Genomic DNA, 18,018 nt, shown 5'->3' with positions numbered 1-18,018 from the left:
TTTTGTTTTTTTTTTTTTGTTTTGTTTTTGTTTTTATTTATTTATTTGACAGACAGAGATCACAAGTAGGCAGAGAGGTAGGCAGAGAGAGAGAGGAGGGAAGCAGGCTCCCTGCTGAGCAGAGAGCCTGATGCGGGGCTCAATCCCAGTACCCATAGATCATGACCTGAGCTCAAGGCAGAGGCTTTAACCCACTGAGCCACCCAGGCGCCCCAAGTCTTTTGTTTTTTTTTTGTTTTTATTTTTTTTTCCCCAGATTCCATATGTAAGTAAGATCATTTGTCTTTCTCTGGTGTATTTCATGAACCATAACGCCTTCAAAACCCAACCATATTTTTGTAAATGGCAGGATTTCTTTCTTTTTTTGTTTTATTTAAGATTTTATTTATTTATTTATTTGACAGAGAGAGACACAACGAGAGAGGAAACACAAGCAGAGGGAGTAGGAGAGGGAGAGGCAGGCCTCCCACCAAGCAGGGAGCCCCATGTGGGACTCGATCCCAGCACCCTGGGATCACGATCTGAGCCAAAGGCTGATGCTTGATGACTGAGCCACCCAGGCATCCCGATTTCTTTCTCTCTTATGGCTGATTAATATTTTATTGTGTATATACGTTATCAGACTCGTATATACAGACTTGGGTCCTTGTACCCAGCTACAATAGAAACCAAGGCTGGACCCCAAATTTAAAGGTACAGGAAAGGCTTTCTTGGGGCAACAGCAGCCGCAGAAGGGAAACACACTCACGACTAAGGTGTCACACTGGCTCTCTCAAAAACAGCCAGGGCAAGTTTTAAAGGGACTGAGGTGGGGAATCCCAGGAAAGTGGGCGGCAGCTCAGCTGACAAAACAAGCTCCTTCATACCCTGGGCTTTCATATGCATGTGGAGTTTCCACCTCTGGGCATGTTTTTAGCATTAAAATGAGAAGGAAAGTCAATGAAAAGTCAATTTTGGCGACCTGACGACCGTCTGTCTGGGATCCTTTTGAAGTGTTCTGAGTTTGCTCCTCGGTTTTTGCTCTGCAGGAAAGGGATGAGAGTCCACAGGGAGGGCCTTGTTCCCAGGGTCCATGACCATCTCATATAGGCCACATTTCCTTTATCCATTTATCCACTGGTGGACACTCAGGTTCCTTCCATGTCTTGGCTGTTGTAAATAAAGCTGCCGTCAGTGAAGGCGGAGGGGGTGGGTACAGATACATTTCTGAGCTGGTGTTTCCCTTTCCTTCAGATAAATACCCAGAAAAGGAATTGCCGGGTCCTATCAGTAATCTCTTGTTTGACTGAAGTTTGACTTTGAAGGCTCGCTGACACTCTAAATGGAGACTCCAGCACATAAAATGACAATCCTTGCAGGCACGGATGTGACAGATGTCGCTGGACCACTACCAGGCTTCCCTCACAATTCTTGCTGACTGATATATAGCCTGGGCATGAGAAAAGTAAGCGAAGAGGTGAGGACGGCTGAAGGGAAGGACGTCCAGGCTTGATCATCCCATCAGCTTCTCCGTCCACCCAGGCCAGGACCCGCAGCAGCGCTCACGTGGGGCAAACGAAGGACAGGAAGACATTGACTTCATTGCGGACGATAAGCCGGCCTGGGTGGATCCTGTCGGGCAGGCCCAGACTGGAGGTCATCTCCCAGGCGTCCACAAAGGCCACACGGAGGTCGGCAAAGGCAGCTCGGAGAAGCCGGTTCACCTGGAGGGTGAACCAGTCACTGCCATACACGGACTTGTAGCCGGTGTTGGCCAGCTTGATGACCACGAGAGTGTGGGGCTCCCGGGCCAGCAGCGCTGCCACCGCCGCCCTGATCCCTGCGAGGCGTTGCACAAAGACAGACGGGGGAAACGTGGTGAAGTGGGCGCCCAGGCCCAGCACCACCACGGTGTGGGGGCCCCCAGCCAGGCCCCCCAGTTCCCGCACCACAGAGTGCAGGGAGGCCACCGGTGTGCGCAGGGAGCGCAGGGGCCAGCTGTGGGCCCGCCAGTGCAGCACGATGCCCCGAGTGGTCTCCACTGCCATCAGGGGTCCCGTGTGATACGTGGCATGTAGATCCACAGGCTTCAGAGCTGTGGGGAGGACAAGAGGAGGCTTAGGGGTTAATCTGGGCGTGTACTTCCTCCTTAAACAACATAAGATCTGGCATCACTTTCCTCTTAGGACCCAAGTAGCCTCTGGCCGTATCAGCAGGTTGTGCTCTCCCTAATCTGTAAGATCGCCAGTGACCTCCCCGTTTCCAAGTCCCCAGACCTCTTCTCGGTCCTGGGCCTCCCTGGCCCCCTGGAGCATTTTGTCCCGTTGATGTTCCTTTGGCTGCCCCCGCCTTTCTTAGCAGTATGTGGTCACTCTCTGCAGTCTCCTCTCTGTCCCAGCACTTCAACTCGGATTCACCCATCAGCTCCCTCCGGCCAGCCCTGGATGAAGACTTGCCCCAGGCGAGACAGTCAAGGCTGTCCAGTTTCTGTCCTTGTGCAACGGTGGCCAGCTGGGGGCCAGAGGCTTCTGACGTCTGGTCTGTCCCCTCAGCTGTGTGCCCTGATAGAGAGCCAGATGCACTGCAGGGAAAGGCCCTCCTTCCTCTGCACACAGTCCCTGCCTGCTTGCCCCACCTTGTGCTTCAGGGCTCTGTGGGCACAGGGGACCCCTTTTTCTGTCTCACAGGAAGGTGCCACATCAGCCAGCAGAGGATCTGGTTTTCCCCACTTTCTGACTCGAGCTTCTGTTCATCTCTAGAGACATCTCCTGCTTAGGAAAGTCACCTCCTCCACCTGCCATGTGCAGAATTGTCCCAAAGTGACCCGGGGGGGGGGTCACTTGACGTTGCCTACACATCAGATTAGTTGGAACTGGAGCTCTTGTTTTCTCCCAAAGGAAAGGGCTTCACCCAGGCTAATCCTCCTGGGAGGCAAGCGCCTTCGATTCCTGCAGCAGGAGGGTAGACGACATCCCACAGACCTCAAGGCCTCTAGGTGGGAGCAGTGGGTACTTTTAGGACTTCTGTAAGCAAATGTCAGCCCACATCCCTCTTGTGCCCTGTGGGTCCTGCACGGTTCTCTGGGGTGATGGCGGGACAGGGAGGGGAGGTAAGGTTTGGTGCTGACGTTCCTTCTTTCCTCGGCTGTCATGTTGCCCCCACTCCCCAGTCAAGCATCCTCCATAACCCATGTCACGTTACATGTTAGGATCTGTGCGCGCAACGTGGAGGCTCAGATGGGACTCAGCTTGCACGACACTCACCTCTTTTAACTTTTCTCCTCCAGGGAATAAACATGAAACTCTATCTGAAGCTCAGACACCTCCATTCAGTTCTAATCCTGTGTTCAAAAGCTTCATGCACACCCTCCCCGGAAGACCCCTCCTCACCTGTTCAACCCAATGTGAAGAATATAAAATAAATACACCATCGCCTCCCAATGCTGCCTCTTGCACCCACATCTAGTCAGGCCCGCCAGGAACTCCCATTCTGAGTCCGTTTCCTGTTACCCCTAGTTACCTGGGCATCTCCCCCCTCTCTAGAAGCAATCAGTCAACAAGCTGTCGGTTCCTTCAGGATGATGGTTCCTGTACTGCTGACCCCAGCCTCCATGCTGACCTCCCCTAACGTAGAACTGGTCTTTGGACTTTCCTTTTTCAATCCAATCAATCCAGCAAACTGAAAACTCTGCAAACATTCAGCATCTCCCCAATGTCACAAGATAAGTCCCTGGTTTCCCTACAATATTTTTCTTAATTTGGAACTTTATTCCTTCAGTATCTACTGCCCACCCCCCGCCCCCGCGCGCAAATCCTCACTTCCGGCGAGGGTTATGTACTCATCATTCTTCAAACACATTCCCCCTCCTGTGAGAGCCTCCCATCATCAACCTAATTGTTGAGATTATGTGTAACTGGGCATCCTGTTCCCCATCCCTGTTTCTGCCCCAAACCCAGACATCCGGTCCTTCCCCAGGGATCTTTCAGGTCCTTGTCCTAAAACGTTCTCTGCCTTCTCAAAGCCCTGGCTCTTCTCTCCTTCTCCGAGGAGCCCCGCCCTCTCCCCTCAGGGCCACTCACAGGGCACGGTGTCCCGCAGGTACTCCCACCACTGCCGGAGCGTGGAGTCCCCCATCATGTGGACGATGCGGCCAGCCAGGCAGCCCAGGACGCTGGCAGCGGTGGAGAAGGAGCGGCCAGAGCAGGACAGTGAGTGCCACACAGCTCGGTGGTAGAAGCCAGAGGGCCTCGGGCCCGGGATCCCAGGGTGGCACGGTTGTTGAGGGGACACAACTGTAAATAATTATTTGTAAGCAAAGCAATCTGTGGGTACAGAAGAGTCCAAAGCCACGGGCACGGAATAAATGCTGCCTTTTCTGCAAGCCCAGGTGTCACTTACCCAGACTCTTGTTGCTCTCCTTGGCCACCCAGATTGGAGAAATACCCTGAGGGAGGACTTTGTCTGTCACATTCCTGAAGAGAAACCAATTGGCAAGAGGGGAGCCCTTAATGGGAATGTGTGATGGGAAAGAATCCTGGGCTGAAGTGACATGGGGCTTCTTGCAGGAAAGGATGTCCTCAGTGTCAAGGGCCTCTGTCCAGTGTCAGGGCTTCTGGGAGACAGGGAGGGTCTGGGGGCAGGAGAGGATTGGAAGCTGGAGTTCAGGGATCCAGGGACCCGGGTCCTTTGCCTTGGGGATTCCGTCAGTGCAGAAAGCAGAGCTGTTTTACAATGTACCCGGGATTTTGGTTTTATTTAGGTATTGGGGAGGCCAACGGATCAGGAGATGATACCATGAGAAAGATAAGGTATTACCCAGAGTTCCTGAGAAGCAGGGGCACACAGAGAAGCACCAGAGTCAGTCGGGGACAGAGGGAGCAAGGGCAGAGGGCAAAACCTTTGTTGTGATTTTCATAGGAATGAACAGGCAAGGAAGGGCAAGCAGCGGGGGTGCTTAGGATTGGATCCTTTGAGTAATGTTGGCAGTCTCTGGGCTATAGAGGGAGATTCTAATGGTCAGTACCGGCCCTCAGTGGCCGGGTGTGTTGGCTAGGATTGTAAGAGCCCGAGAAAAGGAGGCAGGGGGCGGTATGCACTCAGGAGTGGGTGGTTGTGCTGAAGTCAGGTTGTTTGCTCTCTCCAGGAGCTAGCTAATCCGGGAGTGGCCACCCCTCCTCAGTCCCCAAGGCCCCAAGGTGTCAAGGCATCAGAAGTACAGGAAATTAAAAGCATGATTTGGGGCGCCTGGGTGGCTCAATCCGTTAAGTATCCAACTCTTGATTTCAGCTCAGGTCATGATCTCAAGGTCATGAGACTAAGCCCCGATTCGGGATCTGGGTTGAGTGTGGTGGAGCCTGCTTAAGATTACCGCTCCCCCTCCACCAGGCGTGGAACTCTCTTAAAAACAACAACAACAAAGAATGACAACAACAAACAACAACAACAACAACAACAACAACAAAGATTCATAGGCTTGGAGCGTTTTGCAAGAAGTGCTGACTCTCCTCGTGGTCTCACTGAGCCCACTCCTGTTGGATTCTCCCTGACCACCATCAAACCAGCAGTCGCTCCCTGGTCCCTGGGACCCCCTCCCTCCCCTAGTAAGTAGCCCCTTGTGGGAGCCCCTTCTCCCCAGGCTCCGGCCACAGCCCTTGGCTTCTCTTTCCAGATCACACTCCCTACCTTGGTGGTCTCACTCAGCCAAGATCTCCAGCCCAGTCTTCTCTGCCAAATTCCAGGTTTGTGAGTCTAGTCATTTGTTCAACATCCCCACTCGGTGTCTAATACACATGACCAAACTCCCCCTCTCCAACCCCCTACACCCCACCTGCTACTTTCTCACTCTAGCTGATGGTAACTGTCCTTCCACGTGAGCAGGCCCCAGACCCCACACTCATCTGCGAGCTCTCACTTTTTGGCACATCCATGTTCTCTCAGGACATCCTATAGGTACTGCCTTCAGAGTATACCCAGAAATGAATCACTTTAGACACCTTGACTACCGCCACCTGAAGCAAAGGCCTCCCACCTTTCAGTCTCCCTGATTCTCCCTTAACCTGCAATCCATCCTCAAAACAACGGTCTGAGAGACCCTTTAAAAATGTGATCGGGGTGCCTGTCTTCTGCTCAAAATCCTGCAAGTGACTCCCTTTTCACTTACACCCAAAATTACATTGCCTACAGAGCCCTTCCTGGTCATGCCATGTCCTTCCCTTAATGCTACTGGTCTTCCCCTGCCACCTCCCTGTCCTCTGCCCCCTCTCAGCTATTAGACTTCCTTGCTGTTCCTTAGACACACCAGGTACACCATGGCATTTCCTCTGCCTCGAACCTCTTCTCTGGGGTATAGCCTGGGTCAACTCTCTCATCCCCTTCAAGGCTTGGCTCAGATGTCACCTTCTTAATGAAGTCTACCCTGACCCCTGTTTAACATTGCAACCATACTCCTAACCATACAGCCCACCATACTCCTAATCATCACCTCCTGTGTGTTTTAAATTTCCCCCAGCCCGTATCTCCTTTTTTTTTTTTTTTAAAGATTTTATTTATTTATTTGAGAGAGAGCTTGAGAGAGAAAGCATGAGAGGGGAGGCCAGAAGGAGAAGCAGCCTCCCCATGGAGCTGGGAGCCCGATGAGGGACTCGATTCCAGGACTCCAGGATCATGACCTGAGCTGAAGGCAGCTGCTTAACCAACTGAGCCACCCAGGTGCCCCCGTATCTCCTTCTAACATTCTATACACTACTTAGGTATTGCCATGTTCACTGTTTCTGACCCTCCCTCCTGTAGTAAGGAAGCTTTATGGGATCAGGGTACATGTGGTTGCCTTCCCTGTGCCTCCAGCAGGCTCATGCAGGCAGATGTGCTCAGCTTGCATTTGCTGAATGAAGGAAAGGACTGTCTGAAGGGCTGTGTCTGAGGAGGAGAGAGGAATTTGCTTCTGGGGAGAAAGGGATGAGAATATTCCTACAATCTAGAAAAATGCCGGTGTATGGCCTTCCTTGAATGTCAGGGCTCTAGCGCCCTCTAGAGGCGAAAGCTTCCGGAAGCAGGTGAAAGATGGTCCCAAGCTGTACCCAGGTGAGGTTGGCTGCCCTCCCAGCAGACCCCAAGATTACACAAGTTTGGACAGTGGGCACCTTGGGGTGACCAGAGGACCAAAGAAGGATCCCAGATGGCCAAGGTGTCAGTTTCTTTGCAGGACCTTAGGTGAGGGAGCTCTTGCCACCAGCCCAGCTGCAGGGGTCCTCAGATGGGATTAAAGTTGATGTAAAGAAAACACCTGATCTTGGGGCTGCAAATGCATGTCAACTACACATTTGCCACATGTGTACATGTGTGGTTGTCTCTTTAACGCCCGTCTTCTATCAGCACACTGTGGCTCCCGCGGGACGGGGCCACTTCTGCCCTGCTCTCCCATCCCCAGGACCTCCAGGCCTTTGGACAACGTCCGATAGAGCAGGGGCCACTCGACAGCATCAAAATACTTGGGACACGATTGTAAGAGCCATCAGAGCCGCTATATGCTGTCCCTGTTCTAAGCACTTTACACACATTCATTTATTTGTTCTTTACCACAAGTCTCTGAGGGAAGTTCTATTATTATTCCCCTCTAGAGATGAGAGAACAGAGAGGTTAAGTGACTTCCCAGAGATCACACAGATAGAAGCTGGCAAGTTGGAGCAGGTGGAGCAGGGATCAGAACCCACACACTCTCACTCCAGAGACTCCTGGGCTGTACCCCAAGCGCCATCCCGAGATGGCTCCTGTAATTTCGTCTTAGAGTTACTTTTAATCGACCAATGCAAAAAGGGTGTGTGGTTCTCCCTTTCTGACCAAAGGGAGCATAAGAATTGGTCTGGAAAGACCAAGGTTTCTTGGCACTAAATTCTCATGCCAGGAAGTCAGTGTTAGTGGGAATTCCCCAGTCTGAGCTCCCGAGAGCCTCCCAGAGACAAGCATCTTGTGGGGCCAGCAGGCACCCTGGCAGCTCGGGCATCTCCAGCTTGGCTCACCTCCTCCCATCCTCATGGGAGCCTGTGAGAACTTCTGTGCTCTTTGGGGCCACGGAGCAGCACACATCCCAGCTGCCAGCCCTCCCCGCAAACACCTCTGGCTCTTCTCTCTCCTCACTCAGTGAGGATGTCCCCGCACCCCTGCCTTCTTCTGGGACCCTGTTTTTGCCTCCATCTCCTATTCTCCCTGCTGGAGACCAGATGCCCACGTCTCCTGCCTTAAAAAATGCCTCCCTCTTTCTTGGGGTCTCTCAAAATACCTCTCTTCTCCTTGGGATCTCTCTGTCCCCACCACGCCTCAGATCTCAGGGACAGTAAGGCTCACAGTGAGCCAGGCTGTTTGCCATGTCTCCCCTCCCTCCCATTCTCTTTCCCCCCAGGGAGGCTTGCTCCCCCAAGACTTAGGACAGTTCTCAGCCCTTCCCAGCTTGCAGGCTGCAAGCTCTGCCCCCCTCTCACTCAGGGAGGTCACATCCATCCTCCATACTCCCTGACCACATATGCTGGTGATTTCGGCACCACTTCTCTCCTCCCAAGAGCCATCAGAAGAGCAGCGAGGCCTGGAATGCTTTTCTTTTGCCAGAGGTCCCTGGTTCTCCTTGAAGCTTAGCTAAGTTGCCACCTGCCTGACCTACCAGGTGGGGTGCCCCTTGTCCGTGCCCTCACATCACTCTGTGAATACTACACTTAAGTACTCATCACACTGTGGGTTTTCAAAAGCCATGAGTCTCCTCACTGAAAATTTGTAGAGGGCAGGGATGCCAACCATTGCATAAAAGTAGCCAGCAGTGAGTAGGAGACCTGGCCCACAGTAGGAAACATGTTTAATAGAAGGGAACAGATGAATAAAGGTAGCAGCTGGGGCAGAAAAATCACAGGGACCAGGGTTTGGGGGCGCAGGGCAGCTATCCCAGATGATGCTGGGTTTCTTACCATGCCAGCAGGGCCTCTTCATGTGGTGTGGTCACGTTCCAATAATGACCACTTGAATGGCCCACCAGTGAGTCGCAGGGCAGGGTGGGAGGCCGAGCACAGAACCAGAGCTCACCAGTATCTTCATCCCTATAGTGACAGGTGGATTCTTCTTCCCCAGTTAGTAGGGGGTTCACATTGCAAGTCACAATTTCTTCATGTCCTGTGGGTCCTCGAAAATAGCCTGTGAAATCGACCGTGGCCCACTGGTCTCTCCAGATTCCCCTCAGGACCCCAACGGCCTCGCTGGAGTGGATCAGCCGCACTTGCACCTGGACTTGTCCAGCCCAGAGCAGGGGGAAGGTCAACAGGTAGGTGCCGTTCTCCAGATCCCGGATATCCCCAGGAACTCCTGCCTTCAGGTAGGGACCCAGGAGCTGTGCCCGAAACAGATCCCCACCATGAGTCTTGGGCCTGCCCTGGTGGTCTCTGGCGACAAGAATGGCCTCCAGGTAGCTGCCCAGGGTGTAGCTGGCCTGGGAAGGTCCCCTCAGGTGGTAAGTGGAGGTCTGGGGACTGGTAGAGGACAAAAGGTTCCCTCCATCTCCTGGGGTAGGAGGCCAGTGCAGAAGATGGGTCAGGTCCGAGAGCTCCTGGAGGAGAGAGGCAGAAGACTTGCAGGCTGGGGGAGGCTGTGGGGGCAGAGGAATGGTGCTGTCATGCCAGGAAACTCTGATGTACAAGATCTGTGGGTAAAGAAAGAAGAACCTGTTAGTCGTTCGTGTCTCTTCACCTTTCTTCGGGGAAGGCATTGTCAGTCCACCAGACCTAGTTCTCCTACCTGCCTTACCTCATGCTGCTTCTGAACCAAAGCTGGTGTCGCAATCACCACCAAACACGTATGCAGATACCAACTTGTGTTTAAAACCATATGTCTGTGGGTTTTGCTATATTTCCCAAGGTTGGTCATTTATAGAATCTACACCTTACACATCAAAAGAAGCTTTATCAGGAATAAATAGAGGAAAAAGTAAAAAGAAACCTTAAAGATATACATCTATGTATTTACAAAGAACAAATTATTTATCTGTGTATTTATTTATTTAAAGATTTTATTTCTTTATTTGACAGAGAGATCACAAGTAGACAGAGCGGCAGGCAGAAAGAGTGGGAGAAGCAGGCTCCTTGCTGAGCAGAGAGCCCAATGCGGGGCTCGATCCCAGGACCCTGGGATCATGCCCTGAGGTGAAGGCAGGTGCTTAACCAGCTGAGCCACCCAGGGGACCCACAAATCATTTATGTTATGCTAGATAACAGTGGTCTTCAAACTGAGTCACTTTTACAGCTCCTTTTTCTGGGCATCAGTTCAAAGTTTTTGTCATTTAACCTGGGATGAGTTTATGTTGTTGTTATGACTAGTTCTGGTGAACCTGAGAATCTCTTCTTTTCTTTTCTTTTTTTTTTTAAGATTTTTATTATTTATTCAACAGAGATATAAAGATCACAAGCAGGCAGAGCGGCAGGCAGAGGGAGAGGGAGAAGCAGGCTCCCCGACGAGCAGAGAGCCCATTGCAGGGCTTGATCCCATGACACTGGGATCATGACCTGAGCTGAAGGCAGAGGCTTAACCGACTGAGCCACCCAGGTGCCCCTGAAAATGTCTTGTTGAACATCCTTTCTTGCTTTAGGTTCTTTATCAGAGAATAGGAGATGATAATTCAGTAGAAAAGTGTCATCTTAGGATAAAGTATATATTTCAGGGATATGATCCTGACAGAGGAAAAGATTACTCCAAGAGATGGCATTTCCTCATATCACTATAGAGCAATAAACCCTTGGGGTTTGTGGAGGAGGGTAGTCGAGAAGGGTAGTTGCTGGGCAAGAGCAGGAAAAGGTGGGGGAAATTGGTTTCATACAGGGAAATCAGGCAAGTAAGTCGATGCGTTGGGGATAATGAGAAACCAGTTTCTCATTGTTGAAGGAGTTACAGATAATGGAAAAGGGAAGACTAGAATAGATCCTGAGGTGTTGGACTGGAATTGAAGGGATAAACGGAGTTATTTTATAACGTTAAAAAGGAGCAGTTCAGGGACGCCTGGGTGGCTTTCCACTCTCTGTCTCCCCAATTTCCTGTTCTCCTTTAAGTTCCACGGTCCTGATATCCAACTCCATTACAGCTACCCCTCCCGACATAATTTGCTCATTGTTTTTTTCTTTTTTTTTTAAATATATATACCTATATATATTAGATTTTATTTATTTATTTGACAGAGAGAGATTCCAAGTAGGCAGAGAAGCAGGCATAGAGAAGGGGGGAAGCAGGCTCCCCGCCAAGGAGAGAGCCGGACGTGGGGCACGACCCCGAGATCATGACCCAAGCCGAAGGCAGAGGCTTAACCCACTGAGCCACCTAGGCGGCCTGCTCATTGTTTTTCTAAGAGCTTGTCCCTCTATGTCACTTCTGTTTCTGGATTAGAAAGAGGAAAAAGGGAATGACAAAATGGAGAGCTTCCCTCAGCCTCTTTCTCCTAGTTGGAAAGGAACCGGTTCAAGCTTTAGGGACAGAGACGAATGGAAGGAAATATACTTACACAAATTGCAACAACTGATCCCACAATCACGGTCGTGTGCCACTTGAACTGTCTGATGAACAGGTCTGTGGGAACCTGGAGTGGTTTACTAGACATCTGGCACATGGTCAAGAGCCTAGGTAGATAAGTGTAAAATCAGAAGGAGTGTCATTATGGACATGGAGAAGTAAGAGTTTCCTACGATCTCCCCTACAAAGAAGACCAATAATGACAAGGACTATGGATGAGAAGGCTTCTGCCCAAGTTCAGGTGTCCAGTGGAGAAGTTTCAGCAAGTCCCCTGGACCAACTACGATCCAGCAATTCTATTTATGTCCACAAAAAAACACATCGGAATGTTCATAGCAGCCTTATTCATCATATTCCCAAATTGAAAAAGAAAACAGAAATATCCACCAGTGGAAGATTAGATAAGCATGTTTTGATATGTTCCTACAACTGAATAACAACTAGCAAGAAAAAGAAAACATGATGAAAGAAAGTATGAATTGAAGGATATCACATTTCAAAACCAAGGGGGGAAAAAACCTATCTATATTATTATATTATATTATATTATAAAATATATTATATTATATATATATATATTATATAATATATATATATATATTATAAAATATATACTATTATATAAGCATAGATATGTAAACATACATATATATCTGTATGATAGTAATAGGATATGAAGAATATAGGAGAGCACACAGCAGATAATAATATTGATCATATGTAGGACAGAAACAGGGAGACAGGCTGTTTATTTAGGAAGAAGAGATAGGGAGAGAGAAAAAAATCCGTGACTTAAAACGTGTGCACGCACACACACACTCACACACACAAAGGATGTGTAATATGATCCCATTCATGTAAAACTATACACACATATGCCTGAATGCATAAAGAGGTTCTTGAAAGGATGGTTACCAAATAATTAGTTATCTCAAGGTAATGAGATTTCAGGGGTCTTTTATTTTCTTCTTTATATTTCCACGTGTTGTTCAAATCCAAGTAAAAAGCATGTGTTATTTATATGATCACTTTTTTTTTCCAAGAGAAAGCACTGGGGGAGGGACAGAAGGAGAGGGGAAAGACAGAATTTCAAGCAGGCTCGCCCAGCCCGGTGCAGGACTCAATCTCATGACTCTGAAATCATGACCTGAGCTGACGTCAAGTGTTGGATGTTCAACGGACTGAGCTACCCAGGTGCCCCTACACAATCACCGTTTAATTGTGGAAATAAAAAGTGTACCTTTTGGGAGGAATTCTCTTCCTCCTCTGCTAAATCCCAAGAAAAGACAGGATTAAGTGAGGGCAAAGATAGGCATAGCCCTAAGTACTGCCTCGGTGACATGTTAAAGTAGGAGAAGACCAAGGACTTGAGTCAGGAGCTAAAGAAGGAGCTAGTGGCGCAGGAGCAAAGCCAAGGGAAGGCCCAGAAGACTACTTCTATAGGGCACACAGGCTTGGGGGTTATTTCAAGCGGTCTACAGCCAGAGGGAGATACCTCCACTAGAAACCTGGCCTGGAGCTTGAGAACTAGGCCTTCTGCTGTCCAGCATGAATCCTGGGAATGGCAAAGAGCTCATTCTGCCAGACGCAGTGGCAACCTGGATGTTGGGTAGGATGGGGGACCATAAAGCTGAGGATAAACCTAGACTCCTCTTGGCCTTCTGCATTCATTTCTTACTTACTCATTCATTCATTCATTCATAATACATAGATACATACACAGGGCTTTAACACACCACCCTGAGATCAAGACCTGAGCTGAAATCAAGAGGTACATGCTTAACTGACTGACCCACTCAGGCACCCCAACCATCTGCATTAATTTCTGCCTGTTCTCTAATCCAGAAGAGCAAAAAGGCCCGGGCCAAAGCAATAAAGCCAGTAAGTGGTGTTACCAATGCCATTATAATTTTCTGTATTATGGTCTCCAACAGTGCCTATGTGGAGACCAAGTAAATATATAACATGCAAGTGCAATTAAAATCATGAGGTCCCAGAGGTGCCTGGCTGGCTCGGTGAGTTGAGCATCCAACTCTTGATTTTGGCCCAGGTCATGATCTCAGGGTCGTGAGATCGAGCCCCAGGTCAGGCTCTGTGCTGAGCTTGGGATTCTCTCTCTCTCCCTCTCCCTCTGCCCTTCCCCTCTGCTTGCTCTCTCTCTAAAAAAGAAAAAAAAATTATGAGGCCCCATAAAAATGTGAAGCAATAATGACAGCAAGAATAATAATAGCAACACAGGACACCTGGGCAGATTTTTAGCTTCTGCCCCAATGAAGATGGGAGGCAGGGGGAAGTATTTGAAAGAGATTTGGTTCCCCAATGGCTATTATCAAACTCCAGATAACATTCCCATTTCATCTCTTTTCTTGAAATGCGAGGACTTGGCCCCAAGTTCTACTCACCTACTCACCTCCATCAAGCACCTAGAAACTCCAGCCCTGCTTTCTTGCACCTATAACATTGGACAGACTTCTTTAAAAATCTAAGAACTGGGCCCCTGGGTGGCTCAGTCGGTTAGGTGTCTGCCTTTGGCTCAGGTCATGATCCCATGGTCTGGCATCGAGGCCCATGTCAGGCTCCCTGCTCATCGGGGGAGTCTGTTCCCTCTCTCCCTCTGCCCCTCCCCCCTTAGTGCGCGCTCTCTCTCTCAAATAAATAAAATCTTTTTATAAAAATTTTTAAATAAAATCTTTTTAAAAATTGAAAAAAATGTAAGAGCTACTGGCACTGCTGTAATAAATGCGGTCATCCTATGTTGTTAGGCATCTGCTTCCAGATTATTACCACATCATGTTTATTCAACATCTTATCAAATCTAAGGCAAATACTAATAAGAGAATTTCACTTGGGATGGAGCCAGGTATCTCTTTCCCAGCTTCATAAAGCAGCTGCTGCCTCCTCTTTGATTCCTCCCCTTCCAGCTCCTCCTTTAAGAAGGAGTTATGTCCTCCTCTGCACTTACTTGTTGGGGGTGTTGAAAGACCTAGGAATCCAGACCACCCTCCCTTAGAAATTCCAGACATCCTACCCCTCAGTTGCTCCTTTTCACTCCTGGGACTAGGTTGTAGGCTCCATATTTTCCCCCAACACAGCTCTGGGACCTAGGCAGACACGTTCAGCTAGGGCAGACCAAGAGGAGGAATCAATCTACCTAATTATAAATGTTGCCCAGGGACAAGTCAAGTCGATGTCATAACTCAATCCCCAAAGGGGTGCCAGCAAAGTCATGTCAGAGAAGCTTGTTCAGCTAGTGGACGAGTTAGTCACTACTGTACCTAGACTTGAACATACTTTTGAAATTTGGGTGGCAATCAGCAGGCATGGTTCCCCAGCCAGCACTGATTTCAGGACCACCTAGATGATTGCCGTGCATCAGGCAACGGTCGATAGGAGCAAAAAGGGAAATAAGAACCACGATGGTCCCCTGCCACCCAATGCCACCTCCCTTTCCCCTTTCACTCAGTTCATGAATGAGAATGAGCTTGCAGGGAAACCATGAAGTAGGTTACAGAACTACAGGGTCAGCTGTTTAGTGTGTAGCACCACACTCCAAGATGGCTTAGACATTATCCTTGTCTTTGTACAGTTGGATGCTGGCTACTGGCTTTCAGGGGTGGACATCTGGTATCTCTATCCTAGAGACACTCCAATCTTCTAGAAATAAAAGATCCATCTCACCACCACCCTGCTTCCAGTTCTCCACAGGGTTGCCAGTGCTAACTGCCATCTCTGAGGTCTCTTTCTCCACTAGCTTTCTCAAGTTTCCCAGCAGTATTGAAACTGTTGACTACTTTCTCCATCCTAAAGCCTTACCGGAGTCTCCTGTCTTCTTGACCACTTGGCGCTGCCTCATACCCCCCTTCTGTGGGCATTACCCAATGTTCTAGTTCTATATATCACTTTCTCAAAACCAGGCACCATATCTTGTGCCTTTCTTTGTATTCCACATAACATTAAAGACAGTAATTTGCCCAGATCATGATTTGGGCAAATCATGCTTGACAAGTAGCCCAAATTCCCTGTTCCCACAACCTGAGTCTGCCCATGTGTCTACTTCCTTTGCTCACATTTCCTTTCTGAAGCGTAAGCCCGCTTACCTCATCTCAGGATACCTCCCAGTGCTTCTTACTCTTTCTTTCCTTCCTCTACAAAGTCCCCAAAGTCTTGTTTCCTCTCTTCATAGCAACTCACAGAGTAACATCATGCCAGTGCTTCAAATATTTCCCAAGTACAGCATCTCCAAACATGTGGATGATGGAGCCAGTCAGGCACCCAGAATGAAGTCCAATGTGCAGAGATGACCACTGTTGTAGGAAAGAGAGCCACGCTTTGCAGCAGAATAACCTTAGAGTCTGAAAACACAACAGCAAAGAAGAAATGTGGGAATAAGTCTGCAGGCAAGAGGTGCTTAACCACTGTAGAACACTATGGCCCAAACCCCCAGACAAAGCATAATGACTTCCTCTTCCCACTCACTAGAAGGCCTTTGCTACTGACATCTGTAGAACAGAGCAACATCCTGGGGAGAGGGCCATGTATGTGTCCTTTCTAGAGAGAAACTAGGCTTGAATCCCATACCTAAGCAGATGTGGGGAATTTTCAGGGGATGATGTCCTTGCTTAAAGACTGAGTGCTGGGGCACCTGGGTGGCTCAGTCATTAAGCATCTGTCTTCAGCTCAGGTCATGATCCTGGGGTCCTGGGATCGAGCCCCGCATCAGGCTCCCTGCTCAATGGGAAGCCTGCTTCTCCCTCTCCCACTCCTCTGCTGTGTTTCCTTGCTTGCTGTGTCTCTCTCTGTCAAGTAAATAAATAAAATCTTTAAAAATATATTAAAAAAAAAAAAGACTGAGTGCTTTTTTCCTGAGGGTGAATTTTCGTTGTCTTCTAGGTAGCACTCAAGCACTAAGAGGAGAAAAAGGGGCTCAAGCTGGGAGAAGGGTTCTCAATGCTGTGGCTATAGGAAATGCAAGGAAGGTTGGGGGAAAAGAGAAACTCTAAAATCCACAGTTTATATAGGAAAATATTATTTTGATTCTCCTTCCAAAATACATAATACAAACTATTTGACCAGACGAGATAAGAAAGATTGATTTACAAAAAGGAAAACTCAGGAAGCAGAGAGGAAAGTATTTGAGTCAGGGTCTGGTAAGGAGACAGGAATCCCACCAGATCACACACAGAATTTAATATAATGAATCATTAACCATGTACACGGAGTCATGCAGAGGTAACTAGAAAAGCAGAATGAGAACACTGTGTAGTGTGGATTCCAACCGCAGGAAGCAGCCACCACCCTTGGGACTGAGGGAGCCGAGAGAGGTTGTTAGAATGATGAAAATTTAGAAACATAGGAGTCCATGGAGATAACACTCTGTAGAAGGGGACTGTTCAACTCATTCTGAAAGTGGTGGGAAAAGCACCACTGCATCAGCCTCTGTGCAACAATCAGGTGCTGTCAGCATGAGGAGGGCAGCTGATGCTCACTGGAACGGGACACAAGCAGCAATCCCGTAAGAAGCAGATGGGAATAGCAAGTCCCCCTCTCTTTCCTGAAGCCTTGCCCTCTCCCTTTGGCATCTTCTACTAGAAGGTCCTAAGAGGCAACCAGCAGGTAGAGCAGAGATGTTTGCAGAGTTCCAGCCCGAGACTCCCAAAGTCGAGCATGGAAGGGTAAGTCTGGAGTTGAGAGACAATTGTGTGTCTAATGGCAGAGGCAGGCAAACCAGTAGGTGAATTTGTTGCTTGGAAACTGCTCCGTGTGAGCAATCATCTTCGCATTTTCTAGCAGCCAGGCCAACACGAAGGGATATAAAATGTTTTCTTCCCCAGTAAACTGAAGCGTTCTGAACAGAAGAGTCACAACAGCCGTGTTTCAGTTTCAAAAAGGAAAGAAAACTGTATTATTATCATAGAAACCTGATAGACACAGAAGAGGAAAGGAATCTACATACGGATGTAGGTTAACAGTAGGCAATAAATGAAAATAAGGCTTCGTTACATCAGCTCAGGTACTTACAACATTCAACTCATCAGCTGGGGGAAGCTTGTGGAAACAGCCAGGCTGGGGTTCCAATGGAGAGGCCTGGATGAGGTGTCCTCCCGTCAGGTGAGGCTTCCAACTGGCCATCCCCCAAAGGGCCGTAATTATAGGGCAAGTAATGGGGTTTGAAATTAAACATTTGTTGGCCTATGTGTAGTTTGGAGCGAGCTGCATTTCCATGTTATCATTTTCCTGTATTTTCAAGGAGCCTGGGTTATGTGTGTCTGCCTCCCCTCTTGGATTCCATGCCAGGGGTCCAGCCCAGCCTGGAGCAGGAGGGGATGTGAGACAAGATTTGTAGCTCTTGGCATCCAGAACAGAAGAACAGTTCTGATCTGGAGGCCAGATGATATATCTCAAACCATCAGGCTCCCAAGGTCATTCACATGGCACAAGTCTCACAAACAATATTCCTTGGCCTGCCTGTGTACGTGGAGGTCCACGTGGTCAGCTCTGCGGGACAAATCACAG

At 48.9% G+C, this 18,018-nt stretch overlaps 1 protein-coding gene across 1 annotated transcript; it reads right to left on the bottom strand.

Moving 5' to 3' along the window:
- Positions 1-1,397: 1,397 nt before the first annotated feature.
- On the bottom strand, positions 1,398-15,786 carry LOC116876287 (NXPE family member 3-like). The gene is made up of 6 exons (XM_032872336.1): positions 15,603-15,786; positions 11,498-11,612; positions 8,928-9,652; positions 4,378-4,451; positions 4,059-4,271; positions 1,398-2,074 (listed from the first exon to the last, which is right to left on the bottom strand). The coding sequence occupies exons 1-6, from the start codon at positions 15,605-15,607 to the stop codon at positions 1,542-1,544; spliced, it is 1,665 nt and encodes a 554-aa protein (XP_032728227.1). The 5' UTR covers positions 15,608-15,786; the 3' UTR covers positions 1,398-1,541.
- Positions 15,787-18,018: the final 2,232 nt, after the last annotated feature.

The sequence above is a fragment of the Lontra canadensis genome, unplaced genomic scaffold (assembly GCF_010015895.1).
Source record: "Lontra canadensis isolate GAN:19392208 unplaced genomic scaffold, GSC_riverotter_1.0 scaffold45, whole genome shotgun sequence".
Taxonomy (NCBI): Eukaryota; Metazoa; Chordata; class Mammalia; order Carnivora; family Mustelidae; genus Lontra; species Lontra canadensis.
This window is presented reverse-complemented; position numbering and strand designations above follow the sequence as displayed.